This window comes from Lampetra planeri, chromosome 41, assembly GCF_965212315.1.
Source record: "Lampetra planeri chromosome 41, kcLamPlan1.2.h2, whole genome shotgun sequence".
In the NCBI taxonomy this organism is placed as follows: domain Eukaryota; kingdom Metazoa; phylum Chordata; class Hyperoartia; order Petromyzontiformes; family Petromyzontidae; genus Lampetra; species Lampetra planeri.
This window is the reverse complement of record NC_136147.1, coordinates 883,184-909,800: the sequence shown is the minus strand read 5'-3', so window position 1 is coordinate 909,800 and position 26,617 is coordinate 883,184. Positions and strand designations below refer to the sequence as shown.

The 26,617-nt window shown below is 44.5% G+C and overlaps 3 protein-coding genes across 6 annotated transcripts; 2 read left to right on the top strand and 1 right to left on the bottom strand.

Annotated features, from left to right (window-relative positions):
* Positions 1 to 797: 797 nt before the first annotated feature.
* Positions 798 to 7,705, top strand: TMA16 (translation machinery associated 16 homolog). The gene is made up of 7 exons (XM_078613278.1): positions 798 to 889; positions 2,634 to 2,737; positions 3,417 to 3,454; positions 4,761 to 4,845; positions 5,905 to 6,053; positions 6,535 to 6,577; positions 7,426 to 7,705. The coding sequence occupies exons 1-7, from the start codon at positions 887 to 889 to the stop codon at positions 7,574 to 7,576; spliced, it is 573 nt and encodes a 190-aa protein (XP_078469404.1). The 5' UTR covers positions 798 to 886; the 3' UTR covers positions 7,577 to 7,705.
* A 1,801-nt stretch (positions 7,706 to 9,506) lies between these two features.
* On the bottom strand, positions 9,507 to 12,983 carry LOC144732007 (E3 ubiquitin-protein ligase MARCHF8-like). The gene is made up of 4 exons (XM_078613188.1): positions 12,793 to 12,983; positions 11,474 to 11,654; positions 10,937 to 11,084; positions 9,507 to 9,908 (listed from the first exon to the last, which is right to left on the bottom strand). The coding sequence occupies exons 1-4, from the start codon at positions 12,981 to 12,983 to the stop codon at positions 9,574 to 9,576; spliced, it is 855 nt and encodes a 284-aa protein (XP_078469314.1). The 3' UTR covers positions 9,507 to 9,573.
* Positions 12,984 to 14,222: 1,239 nt separating this feature from the next.
* PAQR3 (progestin and adipoQ receptor family member 3) lies at positions 14,223 to 26,613 on the top strand. Of its 4 annotated transcripts, none has more exons than XM_078613276.1 (7): positions 14,223 to 14,358; positions 16,694 to 16,890; positions 17,886 to 18,048; positions 18,895 to 19,050; positions 20,058 to 20,255; positions 21,376 to 21,466; positions 22,126 to 26,613. In XM_078613276.1, the coding sequence occupies exons 2-7, from the start codon at positions 16,709 to 16,711 to the stop codon at positions 22,266 to 22,268; spliced, it is 933 nt and encodes a 310-aa protein (XP_078469402.1). In that variant the 5' UTR covers positions 14,223 to 14,358; positions 16,694 to 16,708; the 3' UTR covers positions 22,269 to 26,613. The 4 variants fall into 4 exon arrangements, with proteins under 4 accessions (XP_078469402.1, XP_078469400.1, XP_078469401.1 ...); XM_078613274.1 differs by having other exon boundaries at positions 14,223 to 14,369; XM_078613275.1 differs by lacking the exon at positions 14,223 to 14,358 and adding an exon at positions 14,391 to 14,548.
* The last annotated feature ends 4 nt before the right edge of the window (positions 26,614 to 26,617 follow it).

Genomic DNA, 26,617 nt, shown 5'->3' with positions numbered 1-26,617 from the left:
AAGAACCAAGAATATACATAATGTACGTACATTCTGAACGGAGGTCCAATGATCAGTTTCTTACCAACGTGTTTTGTGTACCTTTAAATAAAATGTGTTTTATATAAAAACCCATTGGGACGAACACAAAAAAAGAACCTCTGAAAATCAGACACCACGTGTAAGCGGAGAGGGCCCTTGCTCTATAACGTCTGTCAGCTCATCACCAGCATCGCTTTGGTTCGAGCCAAGCCTGGCGCTGCTGATGAGACACTAAACGTCGAAACTGACCCCGTGTTTTTCTCGTATTGAAGCGACACCCCCAGAACGACACGTGGCCCACTGGGTGTTCCGATTGCTTTGTGTGTGCAGGGGCAGGCGTGTGAAGGGAGCGAATTGTCCTATCATAAACGTACATGTATTATGGCTGGTTTAACGACACATTTACATTTACGTGACATAACCCCCAAAAACCTCTTATGGATATTATAATTAATTTAATTAACAAATTACATCTGCTGACGTACATATATAACACAATTCTAGATTTGAAGTTTTCGTGACTGCAAGGATCCATACTCTTTGGTTCTTTCGGTAAAGTCACGCGGGTGAAAAATATTATTTATTTATATTTTTTATTTCTTATTTTTCACCTGCGTGTCAATGTCATACGTTAATATGACATGTGCGTATTATTTTAAACGTTAAATACATGACACGTGTCATCTTGAATGTTTGTGTCACAGCCTTTGTCTTCGTCGCAAATCCATTGCCAGCAGCACGCACACCCGGAAGTGACACCAGGAAGTGGGCGGGGCGTCGCGGTGGGCGGGGCGAAGGGGGTCAACAACTTCCGGGTCTCGCTTCTCGGCGTCGCTCACCACGTGCGCTGCTGCTGCTCATCGCCATGGTGCGGAGCGCCGTCTCTCTCCTCCACCTGGGCCCTTCTCCACCCTTCACGTGTCCTCATTCACCCCCACCTTCCACGCTCTCTCCTCTTTGCGCGCTCTCTCTTCTCTACGAGGACGCGTCCGCCACTTGCAAACTCCTCCGACTCTCCCTCCTCCACGCACCCACTCTGCGTGCTCTCCTCTCCTCCACGTGGATTCTGATCGCCTCCCTGTGCCCTCCGCTGCTCGTCCCTCACGCTCACTCTTTCCTTCCCACGGTTTTTAAAAACATTTTTAGACTTTAAACTTTCGTGACTGCAGGAATTCATTTTCTTGGTTCTTCACCTGAAGAAGACCGCTTGTGTGAAACGTCGTGGGTTTTTTGCTTTCAATTTAGATTTTAGTTTTCTATCTACGTGACTTTACCAAAAGAACCAAGAATGTTATTTTAACACTTAGGCTTTCGCAACCATTATTATTCGTAAAATTAAAAAAAATTGGGGGGTAGGGGGGTTAGATCGCGTAAATATAAATGAGTTCGATAACCCACCACACAGCGGGTCGAGCGATGGGGAGGGTTGGAGACAGGGAAGAGTTGTGGCCGCTACCATCGCAGCGAGAAGGGCCCAGCGATGTTGTTGTTAGTCAGGCAGTGCACTTTGCTGTGCAGCATGATGATGATGATGAAACGAGCAGGAGTTTAATTGGTTGTAAATTGTAACCGATTCACGCGCTCACAGCGTTTAAGAGACTGTTTGGGGCAAGTGCTGTTAGCGAGCACCTAAAGGCCAGGACGGCACACGAGGGGGTGGGTGGCCAGCACCACGCCGGGAAGCCTTTGTATCCCCAGTGCTGATGCTTTACACAGCGCACCGGGCATTTATTTAAGCCGAGACCCATGACTGGTTCAGATATTCGTCACTGATGTTGGCCGTGAACGGGAATCGAACTCCGCTCTCTGAATGAGAAGCACTGCGCTAGCCACTGCACCCACCGCTCCCCACGGTGAGATGCAGTTGTGTACAGATGCATTCGTGACAAGTGGCACGTGTAGCTTTCAGCTGCGTGCCGTGTTGCTGCATGTCGTGATCGCATCACGCCGTGTCTCACTGGTCCTGATGTAGAAATATATCAATGCCATTGTTTTAGTGTTACGACACTCTGTTTGGGGTCACTGTTAGCATCACTATTAGCATCACTTTCTGAGTAACTATGAGTGTCAAAGCACTGGTGTGGTGGTACTGTGTTAGCCCTGACCAACTTAGCCAACCAGCCACAAATACCAGCCCTCCCACTGACCCCAATTATCCTGTGGTACATGAAGGATATGATCTGAGGCCTCCAGGATTTCAATTTCAACCAGTCACAATATCTAAGATCAAAAATAATCGATGCTTGCACACCTGAGTAGAATAGTTAAGCTGTAAGAGATATACGTGTTAGTAACTTAATTGTCACCATGCAGGTTGTCAGCAGAGGGCGGCTCAGAAAAACATCCATTGGACTGCCCTTCCCTACACCCTGCCTTCACCTAACCCGCACTAACCAGCGTGGTGAAGTATGGTCAGATGAGCCCCTGTGAAAGCGCATACCGTGGGGAGGCCTTCGTCCAAAGGGCTACGCAACACGTACACCATGCGAACTGGCTTAGTCCGCTGCGAGACGGGGCCAATGTGGAAGCTAATGCGGACACGTGCATTCTGGAGAGAGTCGTTGCAAGCGCAGCAGCTCATGTCCCGCTTGTGTGTGTGTGTGTGCCTGCAGCCCAAAGCTCAGAAGGCGAAGCCTGTGGCCAAGGCGGTGCACCCCTACAGCCGCAAGGCAGCGCAGTTGGCTCGCGAAGCCCACAAACAAGACAAGAAGGAAAAGTATGGACGTTGCTCGTTCAAGACACCGCGACGCGTGCCACACTTTGCAAACATTTCACATTACAACTTCTGCCGGGGAGGAGTCATCGTAGGATCAGGCCACTGCTAGATAAAGCCCCCCCCCATCACGTCCATTGCACGCGGTATTGTAAAGCAACAGTCCATCGAGCAGCCATGAGCTATCCACTGCTGGTTGAAGGCCGCTCTCAAACCATCGCCATGTCCCCTGCCTTGCAATGCACCAATTTATGTAGCACTTGCACACAAGCTGAAGGGTTCAGTTCATACTCAACCAGGATGTTTTACTCAAATGTATGGTGGTGATGACTAGAATACTGTGCAATTAATGGGTAAAAATAATTCCAGCTAACGTTTCAGAAAGCTGAAACTAGTGTTCCTTAGTTTATTAAACACCATAGCGGTACAGCAGTGTTACTTAACCCAAAATCCCGAGTTTTATTCCCAGTTTCGGCGTACATCATTCCTGAGTGATAATTATTGAACTGCTTTAGAGGCTTTGTGGATCACCAACACCGCACTGACCAGTATGGCCAAACAAGCCCACACAACCAGCACGTCATGGGGAAGGCCTTCATCGAGCAGGGAATATGCAGTGTCGTAAACTGTTTTCATTTATACTGACTTGTATGTTAAGAGTGTTGTTTTTTGTTTGTTTCAGATTAAAAACTGTCAAGGCAGTAAAGCTGAACCTCATTGGTGAGTAAGAAAATCGTCTTGGCTTCAGAATCACACGGAGCAATTCGTGACAAAGTCCCTTGAGTATTTGGAACACAAGTGCGGTGCTTGTCTGAACATGCATGGCTTCCTGTGTTCTGGAGAAAAAACGATGTGTTTGCCAATACACTGCTGTTTGTACACACCCAGCGAGCCATCAGTTTGGGTCTGCTGTCAAACGACACTTCGTTCATGGTGTGACTACCATCGGTCCATCTGCACACAGCTGACTGGAGAAAACCTGATTATATATTCACCAGTATAATGTCATGATTCACCCTGATTATGTTTTCTGATTCATCTATGCCTGCTCAATCAATTATTCCTCGGTGGGATAAAAGCTATATTTAATGGAGCAGTGGCCCAGACTAGGTTTAGATATAGAATGAGGTGAATTTAATAGGTACAGGAGTAAAATCCAGGTCGCATCTAAAAGTCAACGACCGGCTCCCACTCCACACATTTGTCAGCCAACTGCTGGGCGCGGGTGTCCCCCACGCAGTGTGCGGGGGTCGTGTGGATTGTTTTACCATGCCTCACGCTGGTCAGTGCAGATTAGTGAGGCCAGACCCTCCACGAACGCGTTTAACCCTCCATGAGCTCGTTTGAAATCCCGGAAACCAATCTGGGATCGTGCGAAACAAATTGGATGAAGCGGGGTCAAATTGAAGGCCGCTGGCGAACACTCTGGAGTTCTGTGGACATTTCGAATCAAAGCCTCATCGACGACCCCACGATTACTATGCACGGCATTGATCTGCGAAGAAAACTACGGTGCTCCATCGACCGTTTCAGAACAGCAACAGGTCGCTGCGCCCACCTCCACAAGTGGATAATTAAAGACAACCCACAGCGTGGCTGCGACAACATGAACCAGACAATGGACCACATTGCGAACAACTGCATCCTACGCCGCTCTCCGGCAGACTGAGCAGTATTAGTCGCGCTACTCCTGAAGCTATCGCATGGCTCACTGACTTCAACTTGGACGTGTGGTTTGCACACACTTGCACTACGCTAGAGAGAGAGTGAAGCCAGAGAGTATCGAAGTGGTATAATAGAGCTGCAGTACAACTTGGGGTTTTGTCGCACAGTCCTCTGCCACCGACTGTGTAGTCCCACAGCCTATAACGGTGGTCACCCATCCCCAGTACTATACAGGCTTGGTCCCGCTATAATTCCAAGATCTGACGAGATCAGACACATTCTGGGCGATTACCTTTACGTATATAGAGCTCTTTATGTAATTGCTAATTCTTTGCTTGGATTTTTTTTTCCTTATCCCCAGGACAGAAGTTAGACTGGTTTAAAAAGAACCTCGATGGCGACAAGGCACAGTACACAAAAACGGAAATGTGTGCTGTCATTGAAAGGTCAGTGGCACTCCACAAGCGCTCGACATTGTCGATCCGTTCAAGGACAAGCAGCCAACGCGCTTCAAGCAACATGAATAACCATTCCCTGTAATAAGGCGAAAGAATCCAACTTCATGTTGGTGTAATTTTTTATTGTAATGCATCCATATGGTGGTAACATTGACCAGGCTGCAAAATCCTGTTGGCTTGTTCATACTATAAGAGATGTGTAAGCAGAATGCGCCCACAATATTGGTGTGTTACATATAATTTATCATCGTCCTGAATTGAAGTCGCCTATTTGGCCTGCTGCTCACGAATGATGCGCATCTCCTTATGTATACAGTCCTGTTCATATAGCTGACGTTGATGGAGAGCAACAGCTATAATTTTGCAAATAATTGCGTCATGAGTAGCAGAGTGTATGGCTGTGATGCCTCCTTTGTATTTGTGAATGGGCCATTGAGTCGTTATATGTTCCATGGTTCGTTATGGATGACCACAGTCGCACACCGAAGAGTTTTTATTTTCCATTTGTGCATCGAGTATCAGCATCTGCCTTTGATTTGTGAGAATACGGTCTTTGGCTGTGGCTCGTAAGCTTCACAGCCGATTGAAGCCAGGCATCTTCTGCGTCGGGTCTGTCACGAGCTGTTTGTGACTACACGTGAACTCTTATTTGGCTTTTCAATGCATTATCAGAGTTGGAGTTGCATTGTTGAGGGTTAAGTGCCTAGGTCCACAAGGGCTTGTGCCACTTAAAGTGAAGGTGAGGGACGTTATTGAGATCCTGGTGAATAGAGATATGTTATTTACAGTAACTCTACTGCACACGTCAAGTTATTGTGTGGTTTTCATCAAATTTGTTAAAAATGTAGCGGCTCATTTCGCAGATGCCGGCTGGTGCTGCTCTCCAACACAGCGGTGTGCTGTACTAGTGACGGATTGACACGTTCCGTTTACGTGACAAAACCTTGCTGATTGGCTGTGTCGGGTGGTGGCGAGTTTAAATACACATTTATATTCACGTGATCTAACCAAAAAAAAACCTGTATTACGAACGATGTTTTTTTGCAGATACCTCGACCGTTTTGCCGTGGAGCTGGAGCAGATCGACCTGGTGAACAGCGTGGCGGGGCGGCAGGGCCGACAGCACGGCCCGCGGGAGGCCGCCATCCGCCAGACGCTGCAGCGCGAGCGCGAGCTTTACGACGGCACCGGCCTCGGCACGTACCCCCCCCCCCCCCGTGCACCTTGAGCAGCTGTCGAGACGGGAAAACTGCCTTGCACCGAAGTCAGAACTTCAAGGCACCTCGGAGACATTGATAATTATAGCGAGGACTGGTGAACGATCACTTTGGCTTGACACTGATTGGTTCCAAACTGAATGTTTTTTTAACTTAGGCGGAATCAATGTGGGTGACTAGACTGAATGACAGTCAGAATATACTTTCTGTTTACTCTTATAAGTTGACAATTGAGGACATTGGGAGCACAATATCGGTTTGTAACACTTTCCCACACAATCGCCGTGCACGAGAAATTCAATCATATCACGCAAACTGGGAGAATTATAATTCTTTAAAAAGATGCAGCCACCAATAGTCACTGAAAACGTATCTGAAAGACATTCAAGTGTGTAACTTTAAAACTTTGCCATTGACAGTGATCGCAATGACAATTTATTTTTGGAATCTCTCCTTACAGAAGTTCCTGATGTGATCAATGGAAAGAATCTGAGAGTGTTCAGGTATGCCGCGTTCAAGTGCCCCATCGTGATATGCTGGCCAGTAGCTCAACACGAAGTTCAACATTAGTGCCGGGACATCGTGGTCATTTACCCCCTGGCGTCAACACACTCATGGCTATTCGTGACGGCTGGTTTGAGTCGCACATTCTTTCGTCTTTATAGGTCGTTAATGCAAACAATTGGTTATTGCTGCTGTGTCGGCAGTGGTGCAAAAAATACAATTGAACAAAAAAAAGCACGTATCAACATTTCCTAAAAAAGAAACGTAATGTTTCAGGAAATGGTCTGTCTTAATAGCTCATGCGCTACGAAGAAGGGCCATTTCCCAGAGCATCGACCATTATTTACCTTTCCTTTCAGGCAGTGTTATTGGTGAATCTGTCTAATTTTTTTTAGAAGCTAAAGGTTGTATCTGTGGAAAGCGGCCACGTGGATCCGGCCGTAGAGAGAGTGGCTCGCAATCGGAAGGTCGTGAGTGAAACTCCTGATTTGGAAGGGTTGACTTGGCCCATCATACAATTTGGGGTGGATGCAATGAGTACCACTTTGTGGGAGAAAGTGAACAGTTGTATGGATAGAATCACCCCCTGCCATAGGAATGTATAGTTACCACCGCTGTCAGGACTGAACAGGATATGAGCACTACCTCACTGCTCACTTGAGTGAGGCTATCGCGTGACTTTTGTTGTAGATTGGTGGTTAATCGCCAACAAGAATACATACAAGAGTTATAAGGGTTAGGATATAATATCTAAAACATACACATCACTGCTATCACTTAACATCGAGCAAGTATGCTGTAAGTGCATCATTTTTGACAATTGTTGTGTTCTGTACCAACCCTGCAGGGAGTGGGATGGGGACCTCAAGGGTCTGCCGAACCTCAAGATGAGGAAGGTCTCGTCCAAAGATGCCACAGCAACGGAGAAACAGGAACAGGCGGCGGAAAATTCCGACAAGGATGACACGGATGAAATGGAGGGCAACACTTCTCCATGACGCCACGTCACAAATAAATAAATCGCGCCACATACCCATGCGCAGGCTTTGTGTGTAAGTCTGCGTTAATGCTCTGAAATAAGCGACTGTATCATAGCGTTTCAAAATAAAATATATTCCCACTATGAATGGTATTAAATAATGGGGGTTTATGTTAACGCGTGGTATGTCTAATCATTTGACGACGAAAGTTAGTTGCAGCGCTACTCTGCGCTGCCCACAACCATGTTGCCCACGCAGCCAATGACAAACCGTGCACGGCAATCGCCTTTCCAAAGCGCTATCCAGGCTCAAAGCTACTTGGCTTTTCAGATCTGACGAGACCGAGGAGCATTCTGGATGACTTGCGCAATCGTCTCCCAACTAACCAGTAGAGTTCTCTCAGATAACTACGTAGCAGATGCCCTCTCACCATGATCAGTTTGTTCAGGTTTGTGGTATGGGGAGGGGTGGGGGTCCCCAATATATACATTTCGCACAAATACGTGTTCTCAATTAAAAAAGGGAAACTTTTAAAGTGTACAGGGCTATTGAAATGCTCATAAAAAATGTTTAAATGAGATGAGTATACATTATGTTTAAAGGTTCTAAAACTCGGAATTGGTTATAAATATCTGTACATTGTGTTCTACAGGATAGTACATATTTTGGTTGCTAGGTATGTAACATTTCCCTAAGTTATGGTTCCCTATCCCAACCTTATTCCATTGTTTCTTATGGGAGGCATTGGCCCGCTTTGCGTCGCATAGGCAATGTTTATGCTCATACATTCGCTATCCCCCCCCCCCATTTCCCGTTATTCTCATGGGGGAAAATACCCTGTTGGACATCGTTTCGTTATAAGTAGCAACTTTCCAGTCCATAATGCCGACGTATATCGGAGGACCCCCGTATCAAAATGCAGGTTCTTACAACCATCTTTCTTCAGCAAACTTTTGACACAAACTGCGAGTGAACGTGTAATTCAACATGTAATGCGCCGCACAGTGTCGCTCGCTGTCAAAAGAGCGAGGACAAACTGGGAGGCACGAGGAACCGAAGACGAGCAGGTCGGCGGCCACGCATTGAGCCAGACACCAGCAATTGTCCAAACTCTGTTCCCAATTAATGAAACTAGTACCTGGAGGAAACTCAACCGTGGGAGGTGGAAACAGCGGTCCGTACAGATGGAACAGATGGAGTTCACATTTTTGCTGCACCGCCTTCTGGCAAGCCAGGGTACGGCTCCTCAACACCCATGGGGAGGAAAGTTTCACAACGTTTGTGCTATACACGAAACCCTCGCCTTCCGCGGCGCCGAGTTACAAGCGTGCGCCACCGCCGCCCGCCTATCGCATTGGTTTGTCCGAATCCTTGACATCGCACACAAACCCCCTCGTGGACCTCTTCACATTCTCTAAAACACAAAACATTAACTATCAAAGGTAAACTGCCGTAGCCATGGAGTCAACATTGGGGAGGACCAAATCTTCCAGGGGGTCTGGGGGTCCCAACCCAGAAAAATATCTAAATTTGAAAACTCATTTCCTGCCTAAAATATTAAAAAATTCACTAACACATTGGATGGACTCTTTATTTATTTTTTACAATAATGTCTAATAGTGTATTGTATTACATTGCTCTGTTTTAATTTTTTTCCCATTTCATGTTTCATTGTATGTAATGGCAGAGATGAGGGATTCATAAAATACAACCATAACCACAATAATATAAGCAGAAATCTATGCATTGATTTATATGAAGACAAGTCCAGATATTGTGGCCAAGGTTTAGCAAATTGTTGTTTTTATTTACATAGCATATTTGAATATTGGGGGGGGGGGGGTGTGTGTGTGTTTCCCCCCCCCCCCCCCCCAATATATTATAATTACGGCCTTGATTTTATGGAACTTCCAGAATTCCAGGTAAACTCGGTCAGTCTGACCACGCGCATAAAATTCTGGGTGTGTGGTAGCGCTTTCTAAAAGCAATCGTGAACCGTTCGGGAAAGTTGACTTTCAGTCGGGTGTATTCTCCGCATTGCATTTCCCTTTGTCCACGCAGCGGGTCGCGTGGGTTTCCACGGAGAGGGCATCGGCCTCCGTTTCTTTGCCGTTGGGTGCGTTCTGTTGGAGGCCGCGGGCGGGTGACGACGTGGACAGATTTCTCCTTGACAGCAGCTCTTCGGCCAGAGCCTCGGGGCAGCTGCTCACGTGGATGATGCGATTGTAAGCCTCGAGGCGTCGCCACATGCGTACGTAGACCTTGCACTGCACGTACATGAAGACCGTTCCGCCCGTGAACCCGATGGCAACCACGGCGAGCTTGGTCCAGAATGGCCACTCCAGCACACCTGCAAACAACAACAAAATAAAACCGCAGCAAAAGTCACGCCGTTGCAAGCATTGTGTAATGCGTCAAAAAAACGCGTTTGGCCACGGAGGTATTTAATAAGCGATGTTATATTGTGAGCTGCAGAACGAGGTGACGAGAGCAATTCACGTCAGGTGATGTTGGTCATTGGTTCACTGGTTCCACCTGCAATAGGAACCAGTACAATATATACCATGTTTCTGTAAGTTGTCAATGGGCTGTTGGAGAAGGGATACAAAATAGATTATTTCCTGTTACATTGGGATTCCGAAGAATATTACCAATCATCTCAATAGTGTATGTATGTTGAACTTTCGCACATTACGCAGCCAACTATACAGCTCAGTGGCAGTTTTTAAAGTGCACCGTGGCCATTTTAATAACTGATTACAGCGTTTTTTTTTATAGTTTCTACATTTTTTTATCCCAATTATACTATCAGTGTTTGAAACTCGCAAAACAGTTCACCCCCATGTTAATGATTGGTCTGTGGAAGGAGATATCACAGTACTGCCACTGAAATCCGATCAAGTGAGATCTGGTCCACGGTAGGGGGTTTCACTTGCCCACCCGCTCTGCCACAGATCAAAATGATCATTGTGTGACAAACTGATATTTTTTTTTTCTCGCAGATGGAATTTTTGCCAAATTCAGTGCGGAACCAAATTTAATGTCATAGGGGGTTTTATTGTGCAGTCATTGGTGTGACCAGGCTGACACCATTAAACTCGCAGCTCCGATTAGCACGCTTGGCTATGCACGGTATCGAAAGAAGTTCAACATATATACATACAACTCATTACATTGGAGAACCCGGTTTAATCACAGGCAAAATGGATTCGAAACCAGGATCTCGGCCGTGCCAGCTCAGCGCTTTTTGACCACCGAGCCACCTGGCCACTTCAACTGAGCCCCGTATTGACATTACAATGCGTGGGCTTCCTGCTGATTATTCGGTGAGAGCAGGTGTTGGGGTGGAAAGATGTTTGTAGATGGTACTGCACGCACCACTGTGCTGAGCCTGGCGAATCTCCTCTGCCGTTCGGGAGACCAGAATGTAGAGCGACCACACCACGCACACGATGGCTACGACGTGGACCACGACCGAAAACGTGAGCTTTCTCCTGTCCCGCGCTGTCATCTGCAGCTTCTCCCACTGTTCAATAAAAAAACACCACGTCCAGCACATCAAATCGACATTCGTAACAGATTTACGAGTTATGGTAACAATTATTGTCGCCAGCGTATGTCATGATCGATACACTCAAGCGGAGGGTCGAGCATGGGTTCCAGGTTTTGTGGGTTTGAGCATTGGGTCGAGCATGTGATCTAGCATGGAGTCGAGCATGGAATCGTAACATTATTATTTATTTGAATTCCTGTTCCATACCGCCTTATATGGGCAAGCACTTGCCCAGGGTAACCTTATTTGGGCATGACCTACCTAGTTATAATTTAAGGTCTCCATATTTCACGGACTTAATTCTATCGCTTGAGCGCTGTGCCATCTTGTGCGTTGGGGTTGCAATGCCCGGTGCTGGTTACTTTGCGCAGGGGTTTCAGCGTGGTCTCCATGACGAAGCTGTAGTTGCACAGCTCGCAACAGCTCGCGCCCGAGCTCTTGATCCACTGTTGCAGGCACGCCTGGTGAACAAACTGCAGCGAGCCCGTGCACTGGCACGGCACGATGAGAGGGCTTTCCTCATCTCCCTCACAGTGGCAGATTCTGAAAGAGCAAAAAAACCAGTAGTTGCTTTAGGCCAGAGCATAAATTGGTACCACAAAATGTGGAATCACTTCAGCCGCGCCAATGTGTATATATTGCCAGTAAGAGTGAATTATTTGATAACTCACCAATTTCAAATTGTTATCACACAATTCGCTGATGTTGGCCACAAATAAAATGGAACGAATGAAGACATTTCACCTCCTCAGGTGGTGCAGACAAGTGGAATATCTATGGCGATGGAGTCGATTGCCCCCCCACCTCCCCAACTTGAGACCCCAAAACGTAGTACTGATATTTCGCAAATAAAATAAACATGTTCTACAATTTCCTTTCTATGGCATTATATCAACGCCTATTTAGGGGACGGGGAACTGTAAATGCTTCTTTCAAAGAAAATTGTTCCTCAAGGTTAACAAAGAAAAAAAGCGATCAAATAAAAGAGATACATGAGAGAACTTTCGGAAAGCTGAACTTGATGATAAAAGGAAACATTTCAATATTCCTAAAGAGTAAAGTTTTAATCGGAAGTTGTGTGTGGATGGCAGCACAAATGGGCATGAATGAAGAAAATGGAACTTGGTTGAAAAGTTCACAGAGAGTGCACAAAAAATCATGGCGCTAGGTTACCACGTGTTAAAGTGACTTGTGACGAGTGCCACTATGTTGACTGCGTGCCGCTTGCACAATATTGGAATAATTATGAAAATGGACAAAATGATGTCCTTAACCTGCGTTAAGTCTCTAACATGAACGTTAAGAAAATGAGATAATATTGTATGCATTCATAATTATTAATACCGATAAAAAACAGACATTTTCCACACTAATCCACATCAATATTCAAGTCAAATATCACATGCGCTTTAACAACTTGGTGATTGTATACGTGTGGTAGCAAGGTGCTTAGGTAGGTTGTAGATTCAGCTGACTCCATGCATCTCTACAAATGCTTCAATGCTCTTCAACAATTTTAGAGACAAACATTACCCACAACTCTCACCTCATTGAACCATGCAACCTATCAGTCAAAAGCACACCTTGATGTGGCTGTACACTCCATGGCCGTTGGCTTTTTCTGCACTTACGTTTTACGGGACGTAACAACAAATTACGTCTGCTCTGATCGCCCACTCACCTGCACGCGACTCCAGCGGCTGCTCGAAACGAGTCCCAGCGCCACATTGGCACCATCCGCACGTTCAGCGGTGACGACGAACGGCTGTCTGAGTCGGAGTCCGTCTCTCCCACGCACAGTGGCACGTTTACGGTTACCCTCTCCATCGGAAAAATCCTCCTAAATGCGGCCCTCTTGATTCTCGCCACCATTTCCACCGCTGCCAACGTGAAGCTCTCTTGCCGCTGTCAAAACTATGCTCCCGAAGCCCACGGACAAGAAGATTGTGACCGCAAAGGCGTCCATGTTGCGTGACCTTCGCATATTGGTGTCCACACGATATAACCAACGAGTAATGTGTGCTCGTGTGAAATGCCAGGGGAAAAAAGAAAAAAGACTCGGACGCTTTGGGGGTGACATCCCACCACTTCAAAGGAAGGCCGAATCCCTTCATCCAGGACATTCGGTTCGATTGAACACATGAGGGTGTGAGCCCAATATGCCTCACTTTTAAGGTCAAATCCAAAGGCGAATTTGAGCATTGGCAATAATGATGATCAGCTTGCTGCTGTGCATCCTCGTGTCTTTATTGAGATGAGAACCCATTCATGTTTATTATTCATTCATTTGGAAGGGAAAACATTGATGAAGATACTGCAGTCGATCTCACCGTTCCACATGATGCACGTGATTTTACTGGTCAAATATCTACGTTTTCCTGTACTATGTAATATCAGATACGACGTCTACTGTTGACAAGGCATATTTTGGTAATAAATAGGCAGATAAAATAATGGAGGGGTTCTTTTGGAAATAAAATTTCACTTCCAGATGAAAAGCAAGATTCGGGCGAATGGAACGAAGCAGAAAACGAGACAGAATTCCGTCATCATCGTGATGCTGCCAGTATTCGCCATAGACAGTATCTACCCCTGGGTCTAAGGCTTTACATATATGGTAGACACTTATATACACACACGCACACTTTGTATATCTTCGGGATTAATTGTATCTTCCAAAACCCATATTCTCTAGAAATCATTAACAATTAATGTTTTCATGCAGAGCTACTAATTTGACCTTGCTATCATATACATTTGTGATCGAGAGATAACCGGCTTCAGGGAAATTATTGTTAGAATGTGTCCCCCCGCGTGGTACCCATAAGCAATTGTCGGCAATTGTGGAAACAACATACGATGACGTCACGCGCATAAATAACAATTGTTTTCATACAAAGCTACTACTTTGACCTTGCTATCATATAAATTTGTGATCGAGAGATAACCTGCTTCAGGAAAATAATTGTTAGCATTTGTCACCCCGCGTGGTATCCATAAGCAATAGTCGGCACTTGTGAAAACCGCATACGATGACGTCACGCTCATCGATGAACGGGCCCGAAACTCGCGATTACGTCACGCCCTAGGATGCAAGAGGCGCAACGCTGGATGACGTCACGCCACCCCCCACGTGACGTGCCTTGGCTCGGTTAAGGGGACGGGGGGGTGGACAACGACAGGTCCCGGGCGCGCGTTTGTTGTCGACCCAGCGGGTGACGAGGGCACGAGAGGAGGGACACGAGCGGTGAGGAAGAGGTGAGGGGGCCGCGAGACGCGCTCGCTGACGGGCGGAGTAGAGGGGGGAGCCCGCGCACTGCGCCGCCGTGCTCCTGAGGGATGCCAGCTGCGCCAACCGGCTCCACAGACACGTGACACGGCGGTGACGTCACTCCCATTGCCCCCCCGACTGTCGCTCGGAGCACGCGAACCACACAGTGAGCACTGTAGAGCGTGTGTCACTGTGTGTGTGTCACTGTGGCACTGTGTGTGTGTGTCACTGTGTGTCACTGTGTGTCACTGTGTGTCACTGTGTGTCACTGTGTGTCACTGTGTGTCACTGTGTGTCACTGTGTGTCTTTCAAGGTGTAAGGAGAGCGGTAGTGTAGCGGTTAGCGCGCTGCGCTACAAACCTGGCGACCTGGGTTCGATTCCCGCTCACGGCCAACACCAGTGACGATTATCTGAACAGGTCCCGGGCCTCCCCTAGGTCGACTCAGCCTCAAATGAGTACCTGGTGCGGTGTGTAAACATTGTGCCACTAGGGAGACAAAGGCGGTCGGGCGTGGTGCTGGCCACCCACCCCCTCGTGTACCGTTGCGGCCTTCATAGGTGCTCGCTAACAGCACTTGCCCCTACAGTCTGTTAAGGCTATACGGGGGATATTTGTCTGTGTCACTGTGTGTGTCACTGTGTGTGTCACTGTTACATTGTGACACTGTGTGTGTGTCACTGTGTGTGTCACTGTTACACTGTGACACTGTGTGTGTGTCACTGTGTGTGTCACTGTGACACTGTCACTGCTTGCGACTGTGTCAGATTTTGCCACTGCTTGTGACACTTCGTGACTACTTGTGATGGGGAGCGGTAGTGCAGCGGTTAGCGCGCTGCACTACAAACTTGGCATCCCGAGTTCGATTCCCTCTCAAGGTACCAACAGTGACGATTATCTGAACCGGTTTTGGGCCTCCCCTAGGTCGACTCAGCCTTAAATGAGTACCTGGTGGTGTGTATAAACATCGCCATTAGGGAGACAAAGGCGGTCGGGCGTGGTGCTAGCTACCCACCCAGCCGTGTGCCGTGTCGGCCCTCATAGGTGGTCGCTACTAGCACTTGCCCCAACAGTCTGCTTAGGCTATTTGGAAGGTCTTTGTCTACTTGTGATAATGTGTATATAACACTGTGATTGTGACATGATGTGACTGTGCTTGTGACATTGCCTGCTTGTGTCACGTGGCCTTAACGTGCACATAGCCTGGCACAAGCGCCGTGGTGCCGCCACTGAGTGGTGAATGGCGGTAGTTGTGTCACTCCGTGTCACTCTGTGTCAGCTTGTGAAATTGCCAGTTTGTAACACTGTAAACTTCGTGTTTGTGTCACTTCTTGCCCACTTGTGACACTGTGACCCTGTGTGCTTGTGGCAATGCGGCGAGGATGTTGCGTGTATGATGATTCATCATATTGTTGGGCGACCAAATATACAACATTATCTTCTGGCTTAATTTGCTTTTGAAAATATTATCTGGACAATTGTAACACATTGGTCGTAGGGTTGACTATATTAGTCAAGACAAAGACACCGTGACATTTCTTGAGGTTGCTGTATAAATAACTTGATAAATATAGTAGTTCCGCTCAAGCCCTCGTCATCATTTCCACTGATTTGTATTTAGGCCAGGCACTAGCACCAAACATGCTTGATTACGTGCAACTTACCCTTAGAGACTGAGAATTCCTCAAAGCCCGCTATCACTATCTCATGGGTTCCCAGTAAAATTCACCAATTGAAACCAAGCAGCAGGGCAGTGATGGTATGCAAATCCAGCATCTATTCTGTTACATTTGTCAACCCATTGGCACTTTGCAAACATGTGCAGACATGTTTAACACGTAGGCTTTCGCGACTAATATCCACAAAAAAGGGTTTTTTTGGGTTAGATCACGTAAATATAAATGTGTCGTTAACCCGCCACCACCCGACGCAGCCAATGAGTAAGGGGTTTGTCGCGTAAACAGAACGTGCCAATTAGTACTGCTACAGCACACCCGTGTGTTGGACAGTAAACCCACAACATTTACAATTTGAGTATGACGTTTTGCTGGTGATTACAACCAGCCGCATGAGGCAATTTGCCAAACCTCTCTAATAATCTTCGTCGTGCCTCTGTACCCGAGGTTACAAACGACTGTACTGCTCCTTACTTGCGTGAGCATGCTTATATGCCTGCGTCGCCTAGGTTGTGTGCATCGTGGGATACAAACTCAAGATTAATTCAAGTTTGATGCCAAGTATTTATTTTAACGCCTCCTAGACCTGTCATCTTACCTATACAATAATTTTTTTATGTCTATTTTGTAAACAGACCACGTTGGCCACCATGTCGCACAAACTGCTGAAGCCTGTAAGCTACATGGAGGGGGGGTACAGCTACTGGCCGGTGCTGTCTCCACGTGGAATCCGCCTGTACACCTACGAACAGGTGCCTTGTTTCCTGAAAGGAAACCCGTACATCACGGACGGATATCGAGCGTACCTGCCCTCTCGCCTCTGCCTCAAAAGGTGACGTTGCGTGAACAGCATTGTATATTTTTAGTCGGTCTGGGGTATTACATGTGGGGAAGTGCATAATGATCCTGGGTATGTTAATCATGTAACTTTACAGCTAGCAATTCACTGCTGAATGAGGGCCTCTGCACACCATGCCTCATTTCACTCCACTCATCAGTGCCGGTTGGTAAATGTATTGAGCATGGATGTGAGGGCCTAGAAGTACAGTGTTCACATTTTTCTGTCCTGCCTCCTGCAGCTCAACACAGTCCCACAAGTAACCCATGACAGCTGTTTTATACGTGGTGATCGCCCATCCATAATAAGAACTCGATAATCACTCTTTTTATTGTCCTGCGTTAACCCTGATTACTTATTTATGGAGGAAAGCCACACTGAATCATAGGACCATTTTTCAGAAGGGCCATATAGGGTTTTTATTTCAAGATGTTTTCAGACAATTAGTGAGTGTTTATGTGTGTGGGAGGAAACCAGAGCAGCCGGAGAAACTCCACATGTGAAGGGAGCAACCCTATCCCCATACAGATGGAAAAAGACGGCGATTAGTCCACTTGCTGTACTGCCTTCTCCTTGCAAGCCAGGGTATGGCACCTTGACGCCCACGGCAAGGGAGTTTCACAACGTCTGTGCGATCCACCCACCCTCACCTCTACAGTGCTGGATTACAGGCATGCAAAGCCACCACCACCAGGCTAGCAGTGGCCAATATGTTGATCGCAAACTATGTTTTGTGAATCCCAAGATAAATCAGAAAAAACACACCAATTTTCATTACAGCTGATAGAAAATAAAAATCCATCACGAAAAATTCATGCATAAAAAACTTATCCCAATAGATAGTGAAAGTACTTTATGTCTATAGTATATTACAGGGTTAAATAAGGGTCAACTTTCTGGTGGATCGTGGAGCTCATTGAGATCCACCAAAATGGAGAGCAGTACATTGGCCTCCGCTGCATTAACCTGCTGTAAACGCTCTCCTGCAGCCTGTTCATTGTGTCCAATGAGACTGTGAATATCTGGAGCCACCTCTTTGGATTCTTGCTCTTCTTCTCCCTCGGGGTCTATGACACCCTGGTGATGCTGCCAGCCGCTCAAGCATCACACGACGATTACATCATCTACACAATCTTCCTCTTCTGCTTCCAGGTTAGCAAGTACCCACATTCCTTTTTCATGATGCAAGTGAACTGGTGAATTATTGTTTTTCTAACTTTTATTATGTAGGTGTGGATTATGTAGGTAATCGATTGAGTTGAATGCCCTTACATATATTGTTTATTTTTCCTGCAAAAATAATTTGTATTTTGCTTTGTCATAAAGTATAATAATGAATAACAGTAATTATTTGCAGTCAATGCACTACCTACCAATCATCCATATGATGCACATACATTTCAATAATAATTTCTGCATCTCCAAACAGATAAATGGAGTTATATTGGATGATCCTTATGGTGGCAAAGAATACCATTCATTTTATTGAAAATTCGACATTAAAATGAGTGCCATTCTTTTAACACCCGAAGAATCGTCCGTAGAATCCACATTAATTCCGTTGGCGGTTGCTGGGTCTCCATCCAAACAAATGGGTTTCTAGTGGTAAATCCAGCAATTTCCACTGAATTATTATAAGGACAATTGTGAAATGTTGATGAGAGGGTTGACTAAATTATTCAAGGCATTATGACATTTGTAAAGGGTGCTATATAAATAACATTTCATAAATGTAGGAGTGACATTCAAGCTCCTGGTCATTATTTTCACCGATTGTTATTTAATACAGGCTTCAGGACCAAGCATATTTGATTACTTGCAACTTTATTAAACCTGTTAGAAACGTATTCAAGTACATGGAGAACTGATTATGGAAGTCATAAATGGAGAAGCACTCACTGTTCCTTCTTCCCATGGTGGAATTGTGGAATTCAAATATAATTCTTGCAGGAATCGCCCAGCAGTAATCCTGACCGTGCCTGTCCATCGTGTCGCTAGGTGTGCATGCTGTGCTCTACTGGTTACCACCTCTTCTGCTGCCACCGCTCGGAGAAGACAAGTCGGCGCTGGCTGGCGCTGGACTACGCTGGGATATCTGTTGGATTGCTGGGATGTTACATACCAGGAGTATTCTATGCCTTTTACTGTGAAGAGGTAATTTCCACTGTAGTCACATGCAACGATGGTTCACCACAAATGATTGCCATTGCCAACCCTAGCTTAGGTTTGAACACCTCTAAAAAATGCTTTATCTCATTGGGTTCTTGAAGCTTAAATAACATGTAAATATCTACGTCTAAATTTCGTTTTTATGTATATTTTTTTGTAATGCTTTGTTATCCCTTTGTGCACAAAATACAACAGTTTCATGTAAAATCAGATTTTGCTTATTTTAAAAATGTAATTAAATCAGAACCAATTCTGGTTAAGCCACATATATTCTTAGTTTGTGTTTCTCATCAATATTGTTAATAGTCTGATAAACCTGCTCTGCATTACTCCACTAATCATCACTCAAATTGAGTTGGCTAAACATCCCAATTTAGGACCACAGTGCTTGGCCAAGTAGTTTTGCCGGTACTGGCTGCATTTTTGTCTGTAATCAGTTTCCCCCTACCTCTGCCTGTTAACAAATTGTACTGAATTTTGAGACAGAATCTTTACAAATGATGCTGCCATAAAAAATATATTCACTAAAATCTGTAAATGAGAAAATCCTTCACAACAAAAATTATATAAACCACATATGAATAGCAGACACTTTTTACAACATTGACCTAAACAGTGTTGTCACCTTTGAAGCCTTGACATGGGTGTCATTTCCCATGTGCAGGTTTGGTGGGGGAGCGGTAGTGTAGCTGCTAGCGCTACGCTGCGCTACGAACCCGGCGGCCCCAGTTCGATTCCCGCTCACGGCCAACACCAGTGACGATTATCTGAACCGGTCCTGGGCCTCCCCTAGGTCGACTCAGCCTCAACTGAGTACCTGGTGCAGTGTGTAAACATCGCTACTGGGGAGATGAAGGCGGTCGGGCGTGGTGCTCGCCACCCACCCCATGGTGTGCCACGGTCCCGGCCTTCATAGGTGCTCGCTAGCAGCACTTGCCCCAACAGTCTGTTAAGGCTACATGGGGGGGGGGATTTTGTCTTTGTCTTTGCAGTACTGGAGGCAGGTGTACCTGGTGACGGTGCTGGCCGTCATGCTGCTGGTCTTCTTTGCCCACATCCACCCGCAGTACTTTTCCCCGCAGTGGTATACCACGCGCCTGGTCATCCTCTCCTGCGTCTCTCTCTACGGTGTCATCCCCACCGTGCACTGGATCGTGCTCAACGGAGGACCCACCACCACTATCGTGCAGGTGGGGTGAACGAAATATTTAGCAAATAAAGGGTTATGCGTCCTGAGCCACGTGAATTTGACAAACGTATGATGTCAAGCACACGCCCGCCCAGAAACGTAAAGGCAAGTGCCGAGACTTAATCGGGCGGTCGCAAAAAGTATCGTCGATATCTAAGTTGACTGGAACAATGGTAAATGAGAGACGGCTGTAATTTTCATACTCTTCTCACGATCCCATTCGTGGAGCACGAACAATAATAAAATGCCAAGAAGATACGTGTTGTGAGGTGTTGTTTTGTTATGTTCTCTAGGCTTTAAATAATATTCTTGCAAAAAAGAATTACGTGAATAGGAGCACACATTTCTTCGATTTGTTAGAGCAATTTTATTTATTGAACCGTGTTAGTCTTCTGTATTCGTTACGCCCACCTCTTTGGTGTCGCTATCTTTATTATGTCTTCTGGACTTCTTTGGCTGTTCCAATGCAATGTCGATTTGTTACATGGACATCCCATTTAACCAGTTACCCAGTTAGTTTGGATGGCAATGCCCTGCAGCCACTAGCAGTACACTTTATTGTTGGGGTGCAGAGGATTCCAGTCAGCAGCCAGCCAGGATACTCAATGCATAGATTATTTTTAAGAGTAGTATGATTATTCGTACTTTTTATAGGACACAGATGCCATATAAAAGTACGAGTGATGCGAGCATTCTATGGGTCTATACGCACTTCATTACAATTTAAAAGATGCATTGCAACCTCAATCCACTTTATAAGATGTGGGATATTCTACAATTTTAGTCATGTCATTTGTGATGAACTGCGATAACAATGAATGTAATTTCAGCTAACATTGATCCTGTAATTGTAAAAACAGACCACAGTTCTACTTTTTCATTTTTACTTTTTAATTATATTTAAAAAGAGTCTTTGAAATAGTAATTTGGTGGTGATGAACATGTATCCAGGAAGGGGTTTGTGGATCACGTAGATTTGTGAAGCCAAATCCAATATAATCTCTTTGGGATTGTGGTTCACGTTCAGATTTCCTGCATTATGTAAATGTTTTTGTATATATATGAAACACTTGTTTTAAAGAAACATGTATCTAATTCTTAATTTATCTTTATCTGCTTAGGACTTCTCACCCCGAGTGATGATCATGTACCTGCTTGCCGGCGTTGCATTTGTCTTCTACGTTGGCAAGGTTCCGGAGAGGTACTTTCCTGGTACGGTGATCTCTTTGCTTACTTCTTTAATTTCTTTATATATTCGTTTTACATTTCCTAAACTTTTGTGCCACTTTTACGTCGAATGTTGCTATTAGATTAGTATCCTTTCAGATATCTCACGGAACAGTGCATCCCTTTGTGGCAGGGAATGACCATGGAAGTGGATATCACAAAACTACTGCTGAAATCCCTAAAAGTGACCTCTGGTCCAAACGATAACTAACCCACCCACTTTCCCACTTAAGAGAAATATCAGCACATTATATTTTAAATTCTCAGAGCTGGAATTTTAGCCAAATGAAGTGCAGAGCCAAGTTTTATGTTCTGATTTTTTGGTGCAGTCATTAGTTACCAGTGAAGTACGGTCAAATAATCCCTGTGACCCTACATGGCAGACAGAACCTCTCATCCAGCAGTGGATTGACACAGGGCTGTATATGTACATGCATGCTAGATTATTCAGATAATCTAATGCTCCGGTCTATAAAGCATGGCTATGTATGTGCCCAGGAAGGCATTGTTGCCTTTGATAGTATTGGACATTTCTTCAGAATTTTAAATTTAATTAAAGTTTCAATTAATTACAGAATGTCAGTGTACGTCATGAATGCTATCAATGTATTCCATGCGTGCATGTGTGTGTGTGTGTATTGCAGGCCACGTGAATTTTGTGGGTTCCAGCCATCAGTGCTGGCACATCCTGGTGGTGTTTATGTTTTACTGGTGGCACCAAACCGCAGTGCTGATCATGAAGTATCGCCACAGCACGCCCTGCCACGAGACGTCGCTCCGGTCATGAGGGCCAGAGCACGAAGCGCTGCATTGTGTGCAATAACAAGGGGGTTAGATTCAAACAGAAAAAAAACACTACATTTTGTATGGGAAGAAACATCTTTGGATGTATTGTCCTATGCGAAGTGCATGTTATATAAGATATATAACGTTACAGAAAAGAAGCACTCCCATCGCGCTTCTTGAACTTTCGTAACAGGATGAAAACCAAAAACATTGTGAATGGGTATTTATTATTGCTGATTTGACGACGTTTTTTCTAAGTCTTGCTTGCCCGAGGCAATTGACTGAAAAGAGCGAGGTCTTTCAAATATTTCTGTCATTTGTTGAATGCTATGATATTTTATTTATTAATTTCTTTACATCGATGCTAACATTGTTGCGGATATGCTGCAATTAATCAGCTGGCTTTGGAGGTGTGCATTAACCATTCTATAAAACATACTCTGAATGTATTAGTCCTCTGTCATCAGGATATCGCCTGTGACACAGAAAGTCGAGACTACTGAAATGTACACAAAGATCTAAATCAACTTGCGTTTGTCTTGCACAAATCATGGTCAGTAGTCGTTTGTATTTGAAGTGATTTCAGTGTCAATGTACCCTGTAGTCTGCAGACATAAATGCTTTATTTATAGACCTGGTCAGGGCTGCCTTGTAAAAAAAAAGACTCCGGATCGTCATGGGTTTTTTAGCTGGATATAATTAAAGGTCTTTAATCTTTCTTAGTTTTATGTTTAGATTAAGTGTATCATGTATATTTCATTGAATTCGCGCACATCTCTCAGATCAAAACAAGCATCACTGAAGCAGTGTAAAAATAACAAAGATTAAAGAAATTGGTTCTCTGAGACAATGTCCTTCGCAGAGTATTGAGCCGCTGCTTATGAGGTCCTGTATCTTAATCCCAGTTCATGAGCTCAGACGAGACGCAGCCGTTAACTTGTGGGCAACCACCCGAGGTGGTATAACAACTTTAGCGGTTCCAATTTCTTTGTGGTCATTAGCAGTGCATTTTGTGATAACCATTCGAAATGAGTGAGCTGTCATATAATTTAATCCCATTATCCATGTATATGCATACATCGTTAAGACTAAAGTTTTGCTATTTTAGCTGGCACCAATCTCTGCTCTGGCCCATGGACTGAGTCGGCTGTCCAAGATTAAACCAGATTCTCAATCACAAATAATTTATGGCCTCGGCCTGGTTATAATTGACCATACAAAAACAACATCGTGTAAATGTGGTTTTCATGTTGCTTGGCTGGTCCCAAACTTAAAGGATGAAGCTTTTAGTGAGTTCACCGTTCAGCCTTGGAAGTGCTTCTATATTGCCTGCAAGTACTTCTGTGTTGACTGACTAGAAGGTCGTTCATTGTTGACAGGAAGATTGGTAGTTATCCACTGTCAGCTCCGACAGCGTTGTCCTGTTTTGATGTGAGGCTGCATTGACTCGGAGTTCCAACAAGATACGTTTTTTTCTCTGCCTTAATTTTTGTTTCAAAATATAGATTAGATTCTAAATTAGCCGCATTAATGAGGCTGAACACTGTATGGGTAAATATTGGGGGGTGTTGTTCTGTTTCTTTAACATGAATTATGTTGGTTGCAGAAGATTGACAGATGGGAAGATGTGGTGGAGGGATGGGGGGCCATATGACATACGGTGCTGATGTGTGCGTTGCACTGTGAACCTGGCGTCCAACGGTTGCTTCCCTGCCAGGGCTAACATCGGCGGTGAGTGATGTTTGGTCTGGTCCGAAGCATCCCTTCTCCAATTTGCACTGAAGTGTGGTATAAAAAAAAAACCCTTGAACCAACATGTATAGGGAGGCCGTCATCCAGCAGTGGATTAACGGTATGTCACAGGAAAAGCTGAAGGATTGAGTAGAACAAACAAGCAATCGTGAGGTATTGTGACAACAGTGTTGGCCGTGATAATCTCTTGCAGGTGCAAATTATCATCGGCGTTTCTTACTCAACCTACGGCATGCTTGGGTGTTTGTAGCATTGAATAAAACGGGTGACACAAAGACCACACTAACGTCTGTCAGCAAAACTTAAAGTAAAATTAAGTGCAAAGACTGCTGGAGACACGGTGTAGTAGGAAAGGATTGTAGAATGAATCATGAAGACGAGGCCTGTTGTGGTTGGGGCGTGCAGGATGGGGGTAGAGTACTTCGACAAAGGCAAGCCTTTGGAACGTGGAATTAAGGGGACAGCCTCAAGTCAGATCGATATGGGGGGAGGGAGGTGGAGGCTGGTATGATCGCATCAGTGGCATTCGCCACAGTGATCTGTTGGATCATTTCAAGAATATGTCCATAGCCCATTTGAACATTCAAATAGGTGTGACCACAATACTGTGTTGTTAGATTGTGCTGTAAAAAATAAATACGGGGAAACGGTGAGACGTGAAATACAATTCAAATAGGGTTTCTGGGTACGTTATTGTGCTGTGAAAGACTTCGAGATATGTCTGTAAATATTGTCCCAGGTTAAATTGACGAGTTTCATGTCCGATATTACATTTGTATTTTTCGTAATTCATATAAAACTTGAACGTATGTGTAGTGTTTTGAGTTGCCATAACACTGTTCTTCACATAACCACCTTAAACCACGTGATATCTTACTCCAGCCTGCACTGGTGCAATTGCCTGTGTAACACTTTAATAACTATTAACTCTATCCATAAAAAAATACTTTTAGTATTTCTACATTTTTTATGCTGTATTATCTTTTTTTTTACTTGGTGTTTTATTGCCCACAAATGTGTATCACCTTTGTTGTAGCAGACATGTTCGTGTTAAATTGTCCTGCAGTTATACGTACGAAACAATTACCGTTTCAATGCAAATCAACATTCATGAGCAAAATCGATTTTTGACACGTTCCAATGTCGTTTTTCGTAAAACTGTTAACGCTTAAAATGTACAACGTCATAACGTGTGGGTTTCAATCGACATGTCAAGATGTTGGAAAATTAAAAGTCAATGTTAATTGTTAAACATTGTTTGATTAAAGTATTTTAATAAGCTGAAGGATCTTAAAGACCTGTTGGTTTGTAGATTATCATTGGGTCAGAAATATATCTACAAATGTAATTTTCCGCATACAAACCGTCATGTTATTATTTTTGATATTTCAGAACATTAACTTGCACTTACAAGGTCCTATTTTTTCTTATAAGCCTTACTACCAACATACCACACTCTGAGATTCATGATCAATGTGCTCACAACATTGGCAATTGTAGCAATAAAACCCACCTTGTATAAAACATTTAAATCATGCAGTTTAAAATAAAGTTTCCGAGCTCAAATCCCAACGCTTCATCCGTTTGCAATCAATAAATCGGTTCCACTGGTCAACAGGAAGTCATCAATTTACAATTTGAGTACGACGTTTCGCTTTAGTAACTAATTAGCACGTTTTGTATACGTGACAAACCTTATTAATTAGCTGTGTCGGGTGCTGGGGGGTTAACGACATTTATATGTACGCGATCTCATCCAAACAAACCCTTTTTTATTAATAATATTGGTCACGAAAGCCTACGTGTCAAACTGAGGTCATCAGTTGACCTAAGGAAAGTTAACATGATATGAGTATTCAACTTGATACAGATGGGCTCTGCTTAGCTTTTTACAGCAGGGATACACTTGTAGTGTACTTCACTAAATTAAAACCATGTTAATTTGTGTTATTATTGTTCTCTATGAAAACATGCATTGCACTCAACAGCTCTGGGTCGTCTTTGCTCGCTATCGAACCAACCCCGGTCCCGAAATCTTTGAGGACATCCCAATGTCTTTGTCCCCAATTACGTTGAAGCTCTGAAACAGAAACGCGTGATAGTCTCATAATCAACGCTCAGCAATGCTTACCATTAGCAGTGATGAACACGTATTTCTTCTAGATTTGAAGATTTCGTGACTGCAAGGATTCATACTCAGGTTTTTTCGGTAAAGTCATGTAGGTAAACATAAAATAATACAAATAAAATTATATAAATAATAATAGAAATAAACTAATACTATTTTATTTCTATTGTTTCTAATATTTTATTTCTATTTTATTTTTACCTACGTGACTTTACCGAAAAAAACTAAGAGTATGAACACGTATGTTTGTTAACACGCGCTTTATTGTTTACTTACAACGTGGGCAAATGTGTCTAACTTTATAACAAAGTTTTAATAATTATAAACGTGTGCTTCATAAACTCGTAACGTTTTACCAGTTGCAGTCGGCTATGTCACCAGCTCATTGTGACGTCTTGCCTGTGCATAACATCCACCCTCGTGTGACCGTTCTCAAGAGAAATTAAAATTGCATGAACTCTCTAAACCGT